Consider the following 17860-nt stretch of genomic DNA (forward strand, 5'->3'; position numbering starts at 1 on the left):
GGCCTAGGAATTTGTAGACTGAGGCTTGGTTTGGCATTTGAAGCCTAAGAGTTTTGTTATTATTGTGTATATGGATTACGCTATTATTTCTTAGATTGTACTCCATGGGCAGGTTTTCTTTATCCATTTTATTGTCTGTATGTAAAGCGCTGTGTAAATCTACAGCGCTGTATAAATAAAGCACAATAATAGTTCAAAAACTCTATGTATAAAAGTGACACTCCAAGACTTTTGGACAGTAGCTTTGAAGAACTATGCTACGAAGACAGAGATTTGGCCTATAGCCGCAGCAGCTGTGAGCGTTCACTGGGAAAAGAGGCACAAGGCGCACACAATACATCATGCTCGGAGGGCATGTTTTCATCTCGCCAGATGTTGCGGTGCATGTTTGAGGGAGGTCATTGCCCCAAAGCGATGGCCTCTCTCTAAATATAACCATTAGCAGCTCCATTTCCATGCTGACTTGACCTTCAGGCTGTAAAAGCAAAGCTCCCTTTGCGCCTCGCCTTCTCACCAGCCCTGCAGACTTTTAAATGAGGAGCACAGAAAACCATCCAAGGAGGTGGGTTAGAAACCAGAACGATTTGACACAAGTCTATCTACAAAGGAAATGAGGAGATTTCTAGTTTAGGCGAAAATATGGACACCAACATGGCCTGGCCTCAGATCCTTTGGCAACTCATCCAGGCTGACTCCCATCATTCAAAAAATGTGCTACTGTTCTTTCCAGGAAAACATTTCAAACATGGAAACAGAACATACTTGTGGGACTTTCCACAAGGAAATTGAAATGCACAAAGTTGAATGGGTGACACTTGGCTTGAAAGCAATACGTGTGAAAAGGATTCTAGGGCCTCATTCCCACTTACAAATAAAGCAGTTTATGATCCGAATTGTTGGATCGGTTCGACATCGGAGCGTGGTTCACACCACATTTGCCCCGATCGCATTTTCTTGCTGCAAAATAAAACAAAACAACCCACTTGTGGTTCACATCGACAAACGAATCGATTCAAAATGGACCCACTCTAGCCGTCAATTTAAATCGATTCCGATCCACGTCTGGTTCACACTCGCGCAGAATCAATTTATCCAAAAAGACGCAGAACATCAGTGTCAAAAAGGCACGGGTTAAATGGATTTGGCGCATGGCACCCCTCTCTGCATTGCTTCAAGTGGTTTTTCAAAACTTGCAGACCTTTTTGCGAACATTTTTCCACAAGAAAATGTTTTGTTTGCAAATATATTTTGTGGTTGGTTTTTTTTTTTTTTTTTTTTGTTCAAACACAATTTCTGCCAAATTCTGAATTTTTGGAGCTTTAGACATTTCTGAAGTTACATTGGAAATAGCTCTGTTGAAAAAAAGCCTTGAGAGCATTACAGGCCACTGGGCTTTTTTTGTTCACAGCAAAATGTCCATCAATTGAGCCCCTTGAGATGTATATCCACTTTCTTCTGGTTGGATTTTATTGGGCGCTCCTTAGGTTTTGCTACCTTTGTTCTTGCTTGACTCCACAATTAAAACATGACACAGAAATAGCAATTTTACATGTCAAAACCACATGGCTAAAATTCTTACCAATGTCGTATTCTTCCCAACTAGGTTTCCCAGTCTCAGGAAACCCACTTTTCGACCAGGAAAAGAATATCATTTCCATCCTTACCAACCATGTGTCCCAGTGTGATAATTCTGCAAAGGAAGAGCAGCCACCATGCAATGGCTTGTCAACGTTTCCCCAAATGGGAAACGGCTGGTTTAGACCCAGAGAGGCAATCCTTCTCTTCAGTTTTTTTTTGCGGACTGGATCATGGCCTTCAAAGAGTCCTCTAGAAGCTTGTTTTTCTTCTCCATGTCATCCCTGGAAGACCTGATCTCCTGAAGCATCCGCTCCAACCCTGCAGATTTACTCCTTTCTTTCTCGGTCTCTTCTTTGAGCTTCACCACTTTCGCCCAGACTTCGTAGTTTTCCTTTTCAAGGCTGCAAAAGAAACAGAAAAGAGCATCAATAGTCCACTCTAATTAAATGAGGTGCATCTAATAATAATAATAATAATAATAATAATAATAATAATAATAATTTATATCCCGCCTCCCCGGTTCAATCGAGGCGGCTTACAGCATAGGCAAAAATACAATATAGAATAAAATCCATTATCCCTCCCTTGCAATTGTGGGGCGCTCTCTCCATCCCAGATGCCCAGTTGCCACCCATCTTATCCTGGGAAGAAAATAGGGGCACCTTGGCAGAAGATAAGTAAGTAATGAATGGAGATGCTGTTACCCAAATTGCTAGGGTCCCAGGAGGGCACCACAATTGACTTCAATGTGGAAACTTACTTAGCTCAACAGGAGGCAGCAAGAGGGCTTTGGGTAACCTTAAACTGGGACTTTCAGCCTATGTATATCGGTTCCAAACTACAAGAACTCCAGAGTTCAAATGTAGTAAGCAAACCTTCACAAAATTTATTGGGAGAGAGATAGTATGGTTTAGTGGTTTGGGTGTTGGACTAGGATGGAGACCAGGGTTCAAATCTCTGCCATGGAAACCCATTGGGTGGCACTGGGCACGTCACATACTCTCAGCCCCTTTGTAAACCTTGTTTACAAAACCCTAAGAAAGGATGACCATTTTTGTTGGCGCCAGAGTATTGTAATGGTTTGAATTTAGGACTGCGACTCTAAGCCCTGCTGAGTAAATCTTGTCAAGGAAACTCTTGAAGAGAGTTGCCATAAGGTCAACTTGAAGTCACTTTTAGTTTTGGGAAGATTTACTGTGAGGAATTAGGATTTTTTCTGATGCAAATTTGGAACAGGGAGTTGCAAGGATGTCAAGTTTGAAAGACAAAGAGAACCAGATACCTCCTAATTTGCTCCTCATAGTCTTTTCTCTGTGCCTCCATCTCCTCTTTCAGCTCCACAATCATCTTCCTGAGTAATTCAGGGTCTTCTGGATGGCAAACCTTGTCTTCAGGGTCAGGATCTGGATCCGTGGGACCATTTTGCCCAGGACTGACCATTTCGCTCGGCTGAAAATCATCTCCTGGTTCCTCGCTTCCTTGAGGCAATGGACCCTCTCCCTCTTGAGTCTGTTTCTTGCTTTCCTGCACAGAACAGGAGGCATCTGACGCTTGAGGGAAATGCAAGAACTTGGAAAGCCCTTGTGACAATGTCCTCTTGTGTCTACCTCCGGAGGAAATAGGACCGGACTGGACCAGGGAAGATGTCGATGTCCAAAAGCTGCTATTAAAAATGTCGTTTCTGGCTATGCTTTGGTCCCCTTGGTTGGACGAAACATCCCCAAAACATTTCCGGTTGGGAAGGGTCTGAGTCCTTTTTCGAGTCTGGCTGTTCCAGGAGTCCATTGCCTCTTTGGGTTGGAGCTCCCCATTATCTTCTGCCAATGGATCTCTCCTGTCAGCCGGTTTGGAGCTGGAAGATTCTAGATCGTCTTTCTGAAAGCAAAATTGGAAACTGTATTGATTATTTCATTTACTTCTTGTCTTTATTTGTTCCAATATGGGACCTAGGTAGCATAGATAGCTCAAACTCCTACACCACAATGGATCTTTGTGTAAGGAAGCTTACACATCCACAAAATATCAACCAATATAGTTTCACAGGAAGCAACATATTTCACCCCCAATCTCCATTTTCTGAGCAAGCCAGTATGGCATAGTAGTTTGAGCATTGGACTACAACTCTGGAGACCAGGGTTCAAATTCCCGCTCAGCCATGGAAACCCAACTTGAGCAAGTTACACTTTCTCAGCCTCAAATGGAGGCAAAGGCAAACCCCCTTTGGAACAAATCTTGCCAAGAAAACCCTGTGATAGGTTAGCCTTAGGGGTGCCATAAGTGGGAAATGACTCAAAGGCACTCAACGGCAACCCCTTTTCTGCCCCAAAACATGTTTACTGGGCCAGAAAAAGCACAAATAGCTTTTCCGCAAAGGCATCTCGAAGTACGACTAGTGCTCAAAACCCGTAGAGAAGATGAGGTTATTGAATGTGGAATGAAACGAGCCAAGAGTTGCATCCCTAAGGGACACTCACCACTTCCCAGAGGGTCCGAATCTCACCCCTGGATGTGAGTGGCGTTTGCACAGCATCCCAGCCGACCGCGTTTCGTGGCACCGGAGATTTCTTGGAATCGTTCTTCTGGGGAGGTGGGGAAGGCGCTGTGTCTTTGGAAGGGGGAAAGAGCTTTTCATGCTCACTGATCATGGCTGTCATCACTTTCTGGATCTGTGGGGTACCTACAAAAAAGGACAACAACACAAGTCCACATTAAAGGGAGAGGGAGAAATTGAGCAGCAACTTTAAGACTAGCTGATTTGTATATCAACATGTGGATATCAATTCAATTCCTCTGATATTAATATTAAAGTGATATTAAAGCCTTAGGTTATTAAGCATATCTATATTGTTATGGGAACAGGATAGACTGTAACAGAATGCAGGAAAATGCAAATCATAACTCTCCTTCCAAGGGATCTCTTGCGCAGTTGCAGAGAGTGCGGCAGAAGTTCTCTTTAATGCAAACAGGTTGTGCACACTTTGCTACAAAATACAGCACCCCTTTAAGCAACCAGAAGCTCTGAAAAGCCTACTTGAAGAAAGCCATGGCACCTTTCATGATGGTCACAGGATCCTCCATCTTGGGCCTGATGAGGTTGACGCCAAAGACGGTCGCCAGGTTCTCCACGCTCATCTTGTTGGTTGTTGAACACAGCTGGATTTCATTCAGGAACCTGCCAGAAACCAAGGGCAAAAAAGAAGGAAACAACTACTCTTACAGACTGATAGGATATATATTTAAAACACACACACAACACACAACCTCCTAATATTGACTTGTGCAAAGTCTGGAAAAGTACTGTAAAATGTTTTTGAACTACAAGTCTAAAGGAGTTCCATCTCCCTAGATATGTTAGACAGAATAATCCTTTCATTTCACCATGATCTGGAAAGAGACCCTGAGCTAAGATTCCTGTCTTAGTATCCAAATAGGAAAATATGTTTTCTTTGTCTATCTTTGTGTTTGAAGGACCAGCTGTGAGCAACTGTGGCTGGCACTTAATGCATAATGCCATTCCTGGGTGCCAGGGCTTTGCCCCAGAAAACCCCAACCTTGATCTAGGTGCTTAATGGGGAAACAGGATGCAAGAAACACAAGTGAGAATTGCAACTGAATTTTTGCCATGCAGAGTTCCCAAATTTAAAATGGCCAGCTATGGAGGAGGCATCCATGAAGAACCTACCTGCAGATATAGCTGAGAAGGTTGTAATTGTCTTGGGGTAAGAGCGCCAGCTGCTTCGCCAACTGTTCATGGCCCTAGAAGAATATCAAGATGGATTTTCAACGGTCATTAAACATGTGTTGCCAGAATAAAATACCATCATTTGTATTTTGGCTTGTATGGTATTTTAGTGATATATCCTGACAGTTGTCTAATTTCTTTGACTAATCTCTTTATAGCTGCCGTTCCAAGTCCATCTGGAATGTGGTCCTCCTTTTCCCTTACTGTCTTCTACATTACCAAGAATCATTCTCTTTTCTAGGGAGTCCTGTCTTCTCGTGATATGGCCAAAGTGTAACAGTCACAGTTTAGTCACTTTGACAGCTTGATTCGCACTTAGACCTATTTATTTGTCTTTTTGGCACTCCAAGCTATCTGCAGAACTCTCCTCCAGCATCACATCTCAAATGAGCTTATTTTCTTCCTATTGGCTTTCTTTGGTGTCTTTTGGAGCTTTCACAACCATTCATTGAAATGGGAAATACAGTTGTCCTTCTGTAGCCATGGATTCTTTATCCATGGATTCAAGCATTCACATCTTGAAAATATTCCAAAAATATACAAACTCCCAAAAGCAAACCTTGATTTTGCCATTTAAATCAGGGACCCATCTTACTATAAGGGAAATATAGGGCAATATGGATTTTGATATCTACGGAGGTCCTGGAACCAAACCCCATTGGATATTTAGGGTTCGCTGTACAACTGTATTGTGTCTTGGCTTATGCTTTTAATGCACTCTGTTGAATAGTGCTATCTATGTGCTAAATTTTTCAAACACAATCCAAAATGGCATGCTCCCTCCCCACTTTATCCATCACTCCATGAATACAGACAGATCTTGGGGGAAATTTGGAAGTGTGCCATCAATAGAGGATTTCATTGGGCCCATAAGCAGTCAGAGAAGGATAGGTTATCTAATACCTTGGCCTCATCAGCCGATAGAAGTTGTCCGCACAAAAGGAAGTCTTCGTATTGTGTACAAGGCACAACTGGTTCAGGAAGTTCCCGGAGATAAAGTTTGAGCAAAGAAGCCACTGTGTGAACATCAGTATCTCTGCAAAAGGAAAGGATGCATTAGGTGTGCATAGATGGAGAACAAGAATTACATATCCATTTCCTCCTTCTTCATCAGATTAAAACATAACTTGGGAAAAAGGGACCATTTTTTGGATTACAGTCTCTAGGAAGAAACCGGCTGCCCAGTTGCTGTGCTGAACTTGCCGGAGCCTCCTTCCATAACCGTGAGAAAGATGCCACCTACTGGTCAAAGGAGGGCCTCTGTCCGTCGTCAAAGGCGTCCCGCAGCTGCTTCACAAGGTTGTCTTGGCCGGGGAGCCGGAAGATCCCTTCTTCCTTAAGGCCATGTGTCCTGATGAACTCTGCACATTTCTCAACCAATATGGGAACAGGATGCTGACCAAATCTCTGCTCGTAGATCATGGTTTCTACCAGCTGTTGGCCAAAAACCACTGCACCCAAAAAAAGAAGACGTACAAGAGAGAAAAACTAAGATAGGGTCTCAAAATGGTCATATCCTAGAAATGTAATATTTAAACTTCAGCTTGGAAACAACTACAGTGGGCCCTCCACATTCGCTGGGGTTAGGTTTGCAGGGTCCCAATGAGATAATGCCTCTCTAGGAATCTCTAGGTCCTCCAGTGCAATTCTGTGGCCAATATTTGGCAGACGCTGACCATAAAATTGCTCTATTATTAGAGAAGTGTCTCCTAGGAATCTCTATGTTCTCCAGTGTGAAGAGAATGATGAACATTTGGCAGAGTGACATTGGAGGACCTAGAGGTTTGTAGGACTTTATCACGCGGGAGGCAAGCGCTTGCATCCTATGACTAAATGGCCATTAAATCCTGTGAATATCCCATGAATATTCCGCAAGAGTGGGATTGTTTTCAAATGACGTTGTGCAACTCTGCCATTATTCTGGCATTATCCCATGAATAAGGCAGCTTTTTATTCACGTGAAAATTGAAAAGACTAAATGTTGTTCTTTCCAAATTTATTTTGGAGATTCGTCCACAGCTTATTGTCTTCTTTTGCACGTTTTCTTTCCCTACAATTGTCACTGGACTGAAACTCCTATCATCCACAGGCACCATAGCCCATGAGGACTGTAGCCCAATATTAGTTCCTCAGCCTTGATTTAAACTGAGCTCCTGGGATCCCACAACTCTGTCTCTTCATCCACAGCAGAAAGCACTGCCAGCAGATTTCCGCTTCTCTCAGTGCATTAGTGCAAAAGGCCATGATTTATAGTTTACTTTCAGGACTTGGCCAGTAGATTTCTCTCACATGCAGAGAGTGAGTCTTGCTGCATTTTTTCCTGCATTGCTGCAGCATCAGGACTAAGGATGTTTTGCACAGCAAAATCTCGGGGGGGGGGGGGGTTAGATGGGATCCAGAGAAGACAACACCGGTCCTAAAACTTTCACACACCAAACATGCAAGTTCTCACACAGTCCGATGTATAAGAAAGTGGCAGTACCTGTCCGTCGGGGCAGAGGTTTCCTCTTCCTGAACTCCCAGCAAAAGAACATACCTAGAAGCGGAGAGCAGTAACACAGCTCCCAACCCTTCATCTGGAGCCCAGGAGGTCAAAGGATGGGCAGAGAAACCCACTTTCACCCAACAACTCCTTCTGAAAAGGATTCCAGGAAGGTGGTCCTTCTGATCCTCCTTTACGCCTCTTTCCTCTCTCCAAAGTGGCACCTCTTTTGCACATGCTTTTCATTCAAGAACCTCAAAAGCCTGGTCAGCTCTTTCTATTTCAGGTCCAGTGGAAAGGAGGAACAGGGAGGGATTGGAGGGCTTGCGCACAACAGTCCACTTTACCGAGAGCAATCTGGGCTGCTTTTAGAGAGCCGTCATAAACCTGTCAATGTGCAAGATTAATGGCTTCTTTCCCAGGCTCCTTGCTTCACATCTACGGCTCCTTTTCAAGCAGCAAACGTCGACAGGGAAAAAGAATAAGAGCTGCTCCTTTCCATGCCATTTCTTCATTTCTTTGGGCACTCGGTGAATAAAAGAGGCCTGTTCCAGGGGGGGGAATTGGGCTGCGTGACCCGAGATTGCTCCTCGCTATGGGCCCCGAAATCACGGCACAGCCTTGAAAGGGGTTTTGATTCAACCAATTGCGGGGTTCTAATGTATACAGCTCTCTGCAAAAAGTTAACGTGTTCGGTGGCAGAGAAACCAGAGGTTGAAGTTCTCTCCGCTTAAGTGCCACAGCATCCGTGGTTAAAATCCTGATTGCTCTTAATCCGAAAGCCCCACGCCTGCGATTCATTCAAGGCCCACAACAATGAGTGACTGGTAGATCCCCTTCTCAATGGACTCTTCATATAAGCGTCTGGGGAAGTCCGGGCCACCTGCCAGTATCAGGAACGTGCGTCTCGGTGGAAACACGTCAGGGCTCCCTTCTTGTGTAAACCACTACAACGGCCTCTCCTGGCCAGGACTAAACTCATTACAAACCATGTCTTTTCATTTTTAAGGTTCTCAGGGTGCTTCCAGGCTGGTTTACATAACTGTAAGTTCTCCCAATATGACGCCTTGGGTTTGAAAGTAGCAAAAAAAGCATGCACTCTCATTTAAAGGATAACCAACAGAAGATTTTTTGAAAGAATGGAGGCTGTTTATGGACTTTTTGAGCAAGAAGTATAGTAATGGTGAAATAATTTGGGGTTGGGGTACTATGGTAGAATTACTGAGGGCATGTTTACATCAACAGGAAAATTTATGTTCAGGTTACAACAGTTTGCAGAACCCATAGACTTGTCTACACACACCGAGATGAATTTGAGAGACTTCCTGGGCGAACTTGGGCTAGTCACATTCTCTTAGGAAAGCAATGACAAACCTCTGGACAAATCTTACCAAGAAAACCACATAATAAGATCACCAAAACTGCTAGTTTTGCATTTCTATGGCTATTCATACAGTCTGATTATAAAGGTTCTTCCTGAGCAACACTTCACTCCATGTATCTGAAGAAAGAGACCAAGTCTATGAAAGCGTATGCTCAACTTCTTTTGTATAGTTAGTCTGAAAAGTGCCAAAGATCCCTTTGCTTAGGGTCAACCTAAGTTTGACTCAACTTGAAGTCACATAACAAGTTGTTAACAACATTCTTCTTTACCTCCCAATGAAGATCCCACTGCCCTGCGGAGGAATTTGACCCACTCCTCCATGTCAGTCTGGGAGCTGGCCATCAGGACGCAGGAGTCTTGCCCAGTTCGACTCTGGTCTCCTGAGATGCCAAAAGGAAGGGAGAGAGAAGGAAAATAAAAGATACATTCAAAGAGCAGGAGAAAATGCCAAGTATTGATTACTTTCTCTGCTAAGTAATATGTTTTCCCCAACAAGCTTTTATCTCTTTGAGAAGTACGGCAGAAGCTCACTAGAAGAGACTCCCACACCATTTCCAAACAGATAAATGCACTTCAATAGAGATAATGGGTGGCATCATGTTCTCAGGGGCTTGCACATGTGTAAGCTCCCTTGCACATGTGGCTGGCCGTTGCATAACATCTGTCTTCAGCTGAAAGTTTTGGAGGCTGAGCATGTGGTGCCACTGCACATGACACATGCAGACGTTCACTTAGCACTGCCATTGTGCATTTCCCATTTCTTTGCATCTGAACAGGGTTCCTCTGTGCTGCACAATACCAAATGAACCTGCTTTTCAGTGCCAGATGTAGCCAAAATTGTTCCAGACCCGACTTCTCATCTTTTCGTGCCACTAATTGCAACAAACCTGGGATGATTTCGAAGATAAACTTTCCAACTTCATCCAATGTGGCTCCCACTTCTTTGATGGTGCTGCCGTGAAGTTGCACCAGACCCTAGGAGCAAAAAGCAGCAACAACTGTGAAACTGCCACTGAAACACAAATTATTATGGCTTGAATTCTATGGGATAATCCCAAATAGAGCAGCCAACTGAACCCATAGTAACTCACGGCTCCCAACATATGTTCAAGTTTTTTAATTGAACATTTAACATTCATTCATTTAAAACAGCATAAACATATGAAACGATCCTACACTGGATCAGGCAGAAGAGGGGGCAAGATTCTCAGAGGATTTTTATATCCATGGCGAGAGGCAGGTAAGAAATACTACTACTACTACTACTACTACTAATAATAATAATAATAGTATCTTTGCTTACTGTCTGTACTTGATCGATGGAAGGGCGGTATATAAATAAATTTTTTATTATTATTTATTTTACTTAGTAATTTAGCATTTTGCATTGACTACAGAGGTATGTGATCAAAGATGATAGATAGATAGATAGATAGATAGATAGAATTTTGCACCAACTGTGGTAGTGAGTGTGCAATGGTTGACAGAGAAGCAAAAAGACAGATGTTCTGTGTATTGCTGGCACATTATATATTGCTAACATGGTAGACTTTGCAAAGTTAGCATCCTACTTGGAGAAGAACACTGGCCTGTTACAGACTGCCAAAATAAAGCTGCTTGGGGTCTCTTTGGAGGCATGCTGTTTAAATGATGCATGCATCCTAAGAATCCGGAAGCTGTACCAAAGCTGCCCTCCAGTGCTTAGGAATGGAGTGTGGCTTTGGCGCGACCTCCGGACTCTTAGGACCCATGCGTCATTTAAATAGCATACCTCCAAAGAGACTCGAAGCAGCTTTATTTTGGCAGTCTGTAACAGGCCTTTGTGAAACTGAAAGATATAGCTGTGTTGGTCTGGAAAATCAGTCTGCAAAGGGATATTTGTAGCACCTCTGAGACTGAAAGAAAGAAGTTGGTTGCATGAGCTTTCCTAGACTTGAGTCTACTATCAACTCCTCTCTTTCAGTTAGTCTCGAAGGTACTATGAGATCCTTTGGACCCTCGGCAAAGTAACTTACCACTTTCCCACATTAAAGCTGCAGCACCAGCCATTCTCAGCTATGGGCGTCATAACCAAATATGTGGGGCAAGGACTATGGGGAGAAATGTGTCGCAGCCACAGGAAGCCTTGTGGGCAAAGTCACAGAAGAGAGGAGGAAAGGTTGAAAGAAACTGGCCAAGGCAGAGCCATGTGGATGTGGGGAAAACTAATGAGAAGAAGAAGTGAAATCAGAAGAGAGGAACCAAATCAAGATGTAAAAGGGGGGTGGGGAGTCTGAAACACGGAGGCTTCAACTCAGTTGCAGTGAGTTGTCCTTTCAGGGCATGGTTGCCAAGCTTTTAGAGTTCGCTGCTCTTGTGCCTAATGCACAAGACAGTTGCTTTTTGGAATTTATACTTTTTTGGAATATTTTCAAGTTGTGAATGCTTGAATCCATGGATAAGAAAATCCATGGATAAAGAGGGCCAACTGTATATGAATGAAAGCTTGGAATCTGGGGCAAACGATGATCCAAACTGGTACCAGTTTGCATGCCAAGAATCCAGGTAAAACCTGGCTATCCAGGCAATATGGCAACCCTAATCTAGGAGACCCATACAAGAGATGAATCCAGTCATTGTTTGTAGAAAAAGCACAGCCCAATTGCAGTAGGGAAGAAGGTGACAATAAGAGGATGGGGGCCACATTTGGCCCCAGGGCTTTACTTTGCCGATCCCTCCTCCAGTGTAAGAAGAAAAAGGAGTATAAACAAGGGGTAGGGATAATGCAATGTGATTGACCCCAAGGAGGAGAGAGAAACTTGAGCATCCAAAAGCAGTGGGGAAAGTGGGATTGCGGAGGATTAACTGGGGCTGTCAACTGGGGACAGTGGGAGGATGGCGCCTCTCCTGTTACCTGTGGCTTGAGGTCGTCTTCATCCTTGAAGTAATACAGGTGTTGCCCTTTCAAGACAAAGTACCGCTGCTGCCAGTTTTTGACGATGGAGCGCTGCTTCTTCAACCATCCGGCTTTGAGGGGCCGCTCCAGTGTCTTGGAGGGAAAGAACCACGTGCCACCGGAGCCCTTTGCTTCGACCGCCATCATGCTCTGAGAGCGAACTAAGGAAGGGGGAAATGGAGTCAACTGGAGCAAAAACGATTCTCGCCAAAGCAAAGGAACAGCTGGAGCAATGCAGCAAAGACTTAAAGGAGGGATCCCTTGGTCCCCAAGCGCCTTGCAAGCAGAAACAGATCCACCATTGCTTCTCCAAAGCAAAGCAAAAACGAAGGCGTCGAGAAAGAAAAATGGAGATCTTCTGACAGCTGGGCCCAAGTTGCATTTTTTTATTTTTAAAAGAAAGGAAATGATCAAGAGATTTGGCCGAATGGACTTCCTTTTTCCTGTGGGGGCGGCATCCTTTTGCAAGCAAGAAAAGAAACCAGAATGGCTCCCCAGGGGCTTTGAGACTTCGATACCGAAAGTGGGGACAAACAACTTTAGCCGGCTTTGGAGCCAAAGCAGCTCCTGGGGAAAAATAAATTGTGATAATACGTTAATATCCAAAACTTATAAATACCTGAATGGTTGAGAAACCTCACTGTCAGCCCCTCTTTTGTTCAAAGGGGAACGCAGCGTGTATTATTTCCAATCCTAAAAGCTGTGGTTGATTTGTTTATGAAGCCTCTGAAGCAACATCCTCTCTGGATGAAAACAGACTCCTTGCATGAAAATAATGAGAGCCAACAACAGTGGCTTGACTGCTGGAGGCTTTCTTTTTTAATCCAAAACTAATCCCCACTCATTTTGACTGGTAGAAATCAAAGACACAGCCCTGTTAGTTTGGAAAATCAGTCTGCAAAGGGATCTTGTAGCACCTTTGGGACTAAATGAGAGAAAAGAAGCCGATAGCATGAGCTTTTGTAGACTTGTGTCTACTTCTTCAGATGCAGGGAGTGGAAGCTGGCTGTGTGTGAGAAGGACAATTGAAATGCAAAACTTTGCAGCCCTGGAAATGAAGTGACAAGTTCAAGTTTTAACCATGGTTAGTGGAGGACAAAGGCCGGAGGAAGGATGTTGCCTACAGCCAAGGAGAGTAGATAACCATAGGAATGGATACTGGTAACCAAATAGAGATGTGATGAACTGGTCAAGGGTGTCCTTATGGGATGAAGGGTTAAATAGTGTTGAAATGTGAGCCGTGTGCCAAGAAACCATTATTTTTGTTCAACCCACGGTTGACAGACTGCAGTTTATGGATATATTCCCATTCTGCCACTTCTCTTTCCAACCTTCCTTTGCAGGTCTTTTGTTGGTTCTCCTTGGCCACGGATTCTTTATCCACAGATTCAAGCATCAGCAGATTGAAAATACTCCCAAAAAAAGGAAACCTTCACTTTGCCATTTTATATAAGGGACACCATTTTACCATGCCACTGTATTTAATAGGGCTTGAGCATCCACAGATTTTGTTATTTATGAAGGGTCCTGGAACCAAACCCCAGCAGATACTAAGGGCCCACTGAAGTAGTAGTAGTAGTAGTAGTAGTAATACCCTATTATACATAACAGGGTTTGAGCATCCATGGATTTTGGTATCCATTGAGGGTCCTAGAACCAAATCCCAGTGGACACCAAGAGCCTACTGGGGTAGTAGTAGTAGTAATAGTAATAATATCCCATTGTATATAATGGGGTTTGAGCATCTATGGATATTGTTATCCATGGGGGTCCAGGAACCAAACCACAGCGGATACCAAGGGCCCACTGTAGTAGTAGTAATAGTAATAATAACAATAATACCACATTGTAAATAATAGGGTTTGAGCATCCATGGATTTGTTACCCACAGGAATCCTAGAACCAAACCCTAGTGGATACCACTATAGTAGCAGTAGTAATAATAGTAATAATACCGCATTGTATATAACAGGGTTTGAGCATCCATGGATTTTGGGATCCAGAGGGTCCTAGAACCAAACCCCAGCAGATGCCAAGGGCCCACTGTACTAGCAGCTATGCAGAGCCAGGAAATGTCCGCTGTGTTGCTCATTTGCAAAATTAATGAGCAATAAGAATAATAAAAAAGCTCCCTGTTAGAAGAATTGGAAGCAGAAACCCTCCAAATCTGCAATACTATCATATCTGGTGGCAGATGAGCAGAAATCACAGGGTCTGAGAGTGTCCCAAATAAGGAAACTCAGCACCGAAAGCAATCAGATCTCGCACGCATGACTCCTCTGGGGCGACAGCCCTGTAGACAAATGTCTCTGGGTCAGTAGAGAAAGTTTGCATAGGGCACCAAGAAGGGGTTTCATTTTGGAGAGGTTATTATGAAACTTAAATGGTATGCCCAGGGCATTAAGAAGGAGCGGAGGTGGCAAGGAAGGAAGCGGTGACACACAGACAGATAGTGCTTAGTGCTGGACAAGGCCCAGAGGAAAGATCTGAATTCAAGATCTCTTCCCACCCATGCATTTCCCTGGGTAGCTTTCTCCCCATATAACCTCTCTTTGCAAGAGGGCTCTATGGGAGTCAAGGGGTAAGGGGTCGGGATAAAATAAAACGTAATAACAGCAGTACAGTACCTATTTTGGACATGTCCATCTTCAGGCTGAAGTCCCAGCTCCGCGGCAGCTTGAGAGACATCCCAGCTCCACCTGCGAGAAGAAGGTCTTTGTGGCCACGTCCAAATTATGGCTCTTGTTCACAAATCTCGCCGTTTGTGCGCAGCGGGTGATTTTTTAAAACACATTCTTCTCTGCTCACTTGGGGAAAGAAAAGGCAAGTCTCGTCGGTTTGCCACCAACTTCCTCTTCACCAGCGTGTGATCCTTCGTCGGAAACCCATAGAAGGACTTCTTTCTTTTAAGATATATATATATATCTTGCTCTTCCAAATTCAGTCTCTTTCCAAATTTCGGTTCCTTTGACGATTCCCTTAGTCCTCAGCAGCCTTTCAGGATGTTGCCAAGATGCAGAGTTTTGCATGCATTGTTGTTGTCGTTTTACAGACCCAAATCCACTCTGAACACTACAATTTGCAGAACAGCCTGGTACTTCTTCTGTCTTAATGCGCAAGGAAGTGGGCCTCCTCTTGGTGCAGATGATGTGGTTGCACACACACAAAGGCGCACCAAGCATTTCTGCCCATCTACCTATACTTCCAGGAAACAGCTAACAAAAAGTAGAAGGGTTTTCAGATTTGCAACGTCTCGGTTTTGTTTGGAGGCTGGTAACAAGGGGCTTTCGGCATGCATACCCTCCAACATTTCTTCTTCCTCCTCTTTTCCTCCTGTCTTCTGCTTTGAGTCTTTTCCTCTTTTCTAACAAACTATACATCTCACATGAGGTCCAAAGGACAATGCTCTCTGTTTTTGTCATCTGGGCTTCACAGCATAATTTTTGTAGTGAGTTTGGCCTTTGCCAGAAGGCAGATGGGTTTTGGAGTCCTTGGCCAAACAGGAGCAGCTGTCCTGCGATACAGAAAGTGTGAACTTGTATTAATGACTTTGTTAAACTTTTTCTTTTTTGTATTAGTGTGGCAATTTGAGGCTGGGAAAAGATCTGAATGGTGAGATCGGACCATTGTGTCGTTGTGTGCTTTGATGTTGTGTGCATTCAATGCTGAAAACCTAAAAGTCAATTGACCACACAACTGAAAATATTGCCCATGTTCCATGCCGCCGTGAAGAACAGTTTTGAAGAAATAAACGCACACGCACCCAATTATCGTAGATACATTTTTATTTAACAATAACATTACAGTATATAAATAGGGTAAAATACCTTTGTACAATATTTCACATTCTGACAGTCAAAAGAAAAAAAGAAAAGCAAAACCAGAGGCAAGCCTTCGGTGTCTTTGCGGTAACAATAAAAGGAAAATAAAAATAAAAGATTGAAATAAAAAACACAATCCCACCGACGTCCCTCAGTCAAAAGCGACAACGCACAGAGGAAAAGCGGATGGGGTGAAATGAACAAATGCATCAGATCTAAAGAAGAGGAACTGGGGCGGAGGAGGAAGGAAGAAAGACGTCACAACGACAAAAGAAGCGTCAGCACAAAGTGTGTTTTCTGGAAAGGCTCAACACGATAGGAGTTCACAATTCCTCACTGGCACGATGCTGGACACCAGTAATGGCCAGTCGTGCCAGTCCTGAGCTACTGGGCACTCAACTGGGCACTCTTGCTAAGATATTTTTATTCCCTTCCAAACTTGAAAGAGCTGTTAGCAGAAGGAAATGTGGATGAGCAGCCCCAATATCAATGGAGAGGGAGGTATAGTATATCTGCACCTGGTTTTAGTCTGAACTTTAAGGGAGCTGCAAAAGGTGCAGAAACTGTTCCCGCCATGAAAACACCATGGGTGCCTCCTTTAAAGCTTGGACTGGAACCCAGAGCGGATTCGACACCTGCTTCGGCCATAATTGCGGAGGCCAAGCAAGGAATCGGTCATCGAAAGCTGGTTATGGAATGTAGAAAGGGATGGAGCCCCTTTTGAGGAGCAATAGGACTTCCGCAAACAGTAAGAGTCAAGAGATCCCTTGAGAAACTCATGAGAGTGTTACCCCAAAAGTTGTCTTCAGGAGCAACAGGGCTTCTGCAAATAATAGGAGAGTAACAGTTCTTTTGAGAAACCTATGAGAGTGTACCCCCAAAGTTTTCTTTGGGACCCCTTTGGGTAACAATATGTCTTCTGCAAATAATGAGGGAGCAACAGTTTCCTTGAGAAACCCATGAGAGTGTACCCCAAAAGCTGCTTTCAGCACTGGCTTGGGGAGGAATATGACTTCTGTAGATAATAAGAGACTGTTTCCTTGAGAAACCCCTAAGAGTGTTCCCCAAAAGTTGTCTTTGGGGTCATCTCCTTCAAGCGCAGGCGAAAAAGGCAAAGGGGATTCCAGCTGTCACGACTCCAGTTGAAAACCACTCCATAACTGCTACTAGGCAAAGCATGCATGGGGGGCTATTAATGGGGCAAAGATGACATTGGGTCGAACCCAACCTGGATTTCTGTATCTCTTTTTTCCATCACTGCTTCCCTGCTCTTTTCACCAACCTTTTAAATCCTATTAAAAACCTTGACCGACTCCACCGCAGCTCCCTTGAACTCAGGCCCCAACAAACGCTACCCTGACACATCCTTTTGTCACCTTTGGTCCTCTTACTATGTCTCCCCCAAACCCTAGGAAGGTGAAATACTGCCCCATCTTTACAAGGGTATCTAGTTAATAGGAGTTTGATCCCATTTTAACTGAGGTGGTGGGATGTGTAGTTTGGGGAGGGACCTATAAACTTAGGGAAACTCCACTCTCTATCCAGGAGTGTGGACTACAACTCTCCAGCAGAAAATCCTAAATTCTCGTCCTCGTGTTTTGTAATTCGAACGCAGACCTTTCCAAAAGCTAACCAACCACATTCCTCTGGACTGTGGACTGTCCAAAGATAAGGAACTAAAAGAAGGTCTTCAAAGAAAAACAATGCTGTCACTTAATGACCAAGAGCTGGGTTCAAATTCTAAATACTCATGAAATGAGCACTGATTTTTAAGTTGGGAAGCACACCAGCAATGCCTCTGAAACTGAGGCCTGTTACAGACTGCCAAAATAAAGCTGCTTCGGGTCTCTTTGGAGGTATGCTGTTTAAATGACGCATGGGTCCTAAGAGTCCGGAGGTTGCGCCAAAGCCACACTCC

At 43.9% G+C, this 17860-nt stretch overlaps 1 protein-coding gene across 1 annotated transcript in view; it reads right to left on the minus strand.

Moving 5' to 3' along the window:
* ARHGAP25 (Rho GTPase activating protein 25) overlaps positions 1-17834 on the minus strand; it is a 48897-nt gene extending 31063 nt beyond the window's left edge. The window contains exons 1-11 of the mRNA XM_042474434.1: positions 14749-17834; positions 12080-12282; positions 10074-10161; positions 9456-9566; positions 6564-6771; positions 6224-6356; positions 5261-5334; positions 4629-4750; positions 4053-4255; positions 2861-3453; positions 469-1979 (exon numbers count right to left, since the gene is read on the minus strand). Coding sequence (XP_042330368.1) covers positions 1784-1979; positions 2861-3453; positions 4053-4255; positions 4629-4750; positions 5261-5334; positions 6224-6356; positions 6564-6771; positions 9456-9566; positions 10074-10161; positions 12080-12282; positions 14749-14809 — 1992 coding nt within the window. The 5' untranslated portion in view covers positions 14810-17834 and the 3' untranslated portion in view covers positions 469-1783. The remainder of the gene's footprint in view (positions 1-468; positions 1980-2860; positions 3454-4052; positions 4256-4628; positions 4751-5260; positions 5335-6223; positions 6357-6563; positions 6772-9455; positions 9567-10073; positions 10162-12079; positions 12283-14748) is intronic.
* Between the last annotated feature and the right edge of the window lie 26 nt (positions 17835-17860).

This window comes from Sceloporus undulatus, chromosome 6, assembly GCF_019175285.1.
Source record: "Sceloporus undulatus isolate JIND9_A2432 ecotype Alabama chromosome 6, SceUnd_v1.1, whole genome shotgun sequence".
Taxonomy (NCBI): domain Eukaryota; kingdom Metazoa; phylum Chordata; class Lepidosauria; order Squamata; family Phrynosomatidae; genus Sceloporus; species Sceloporus undulatus.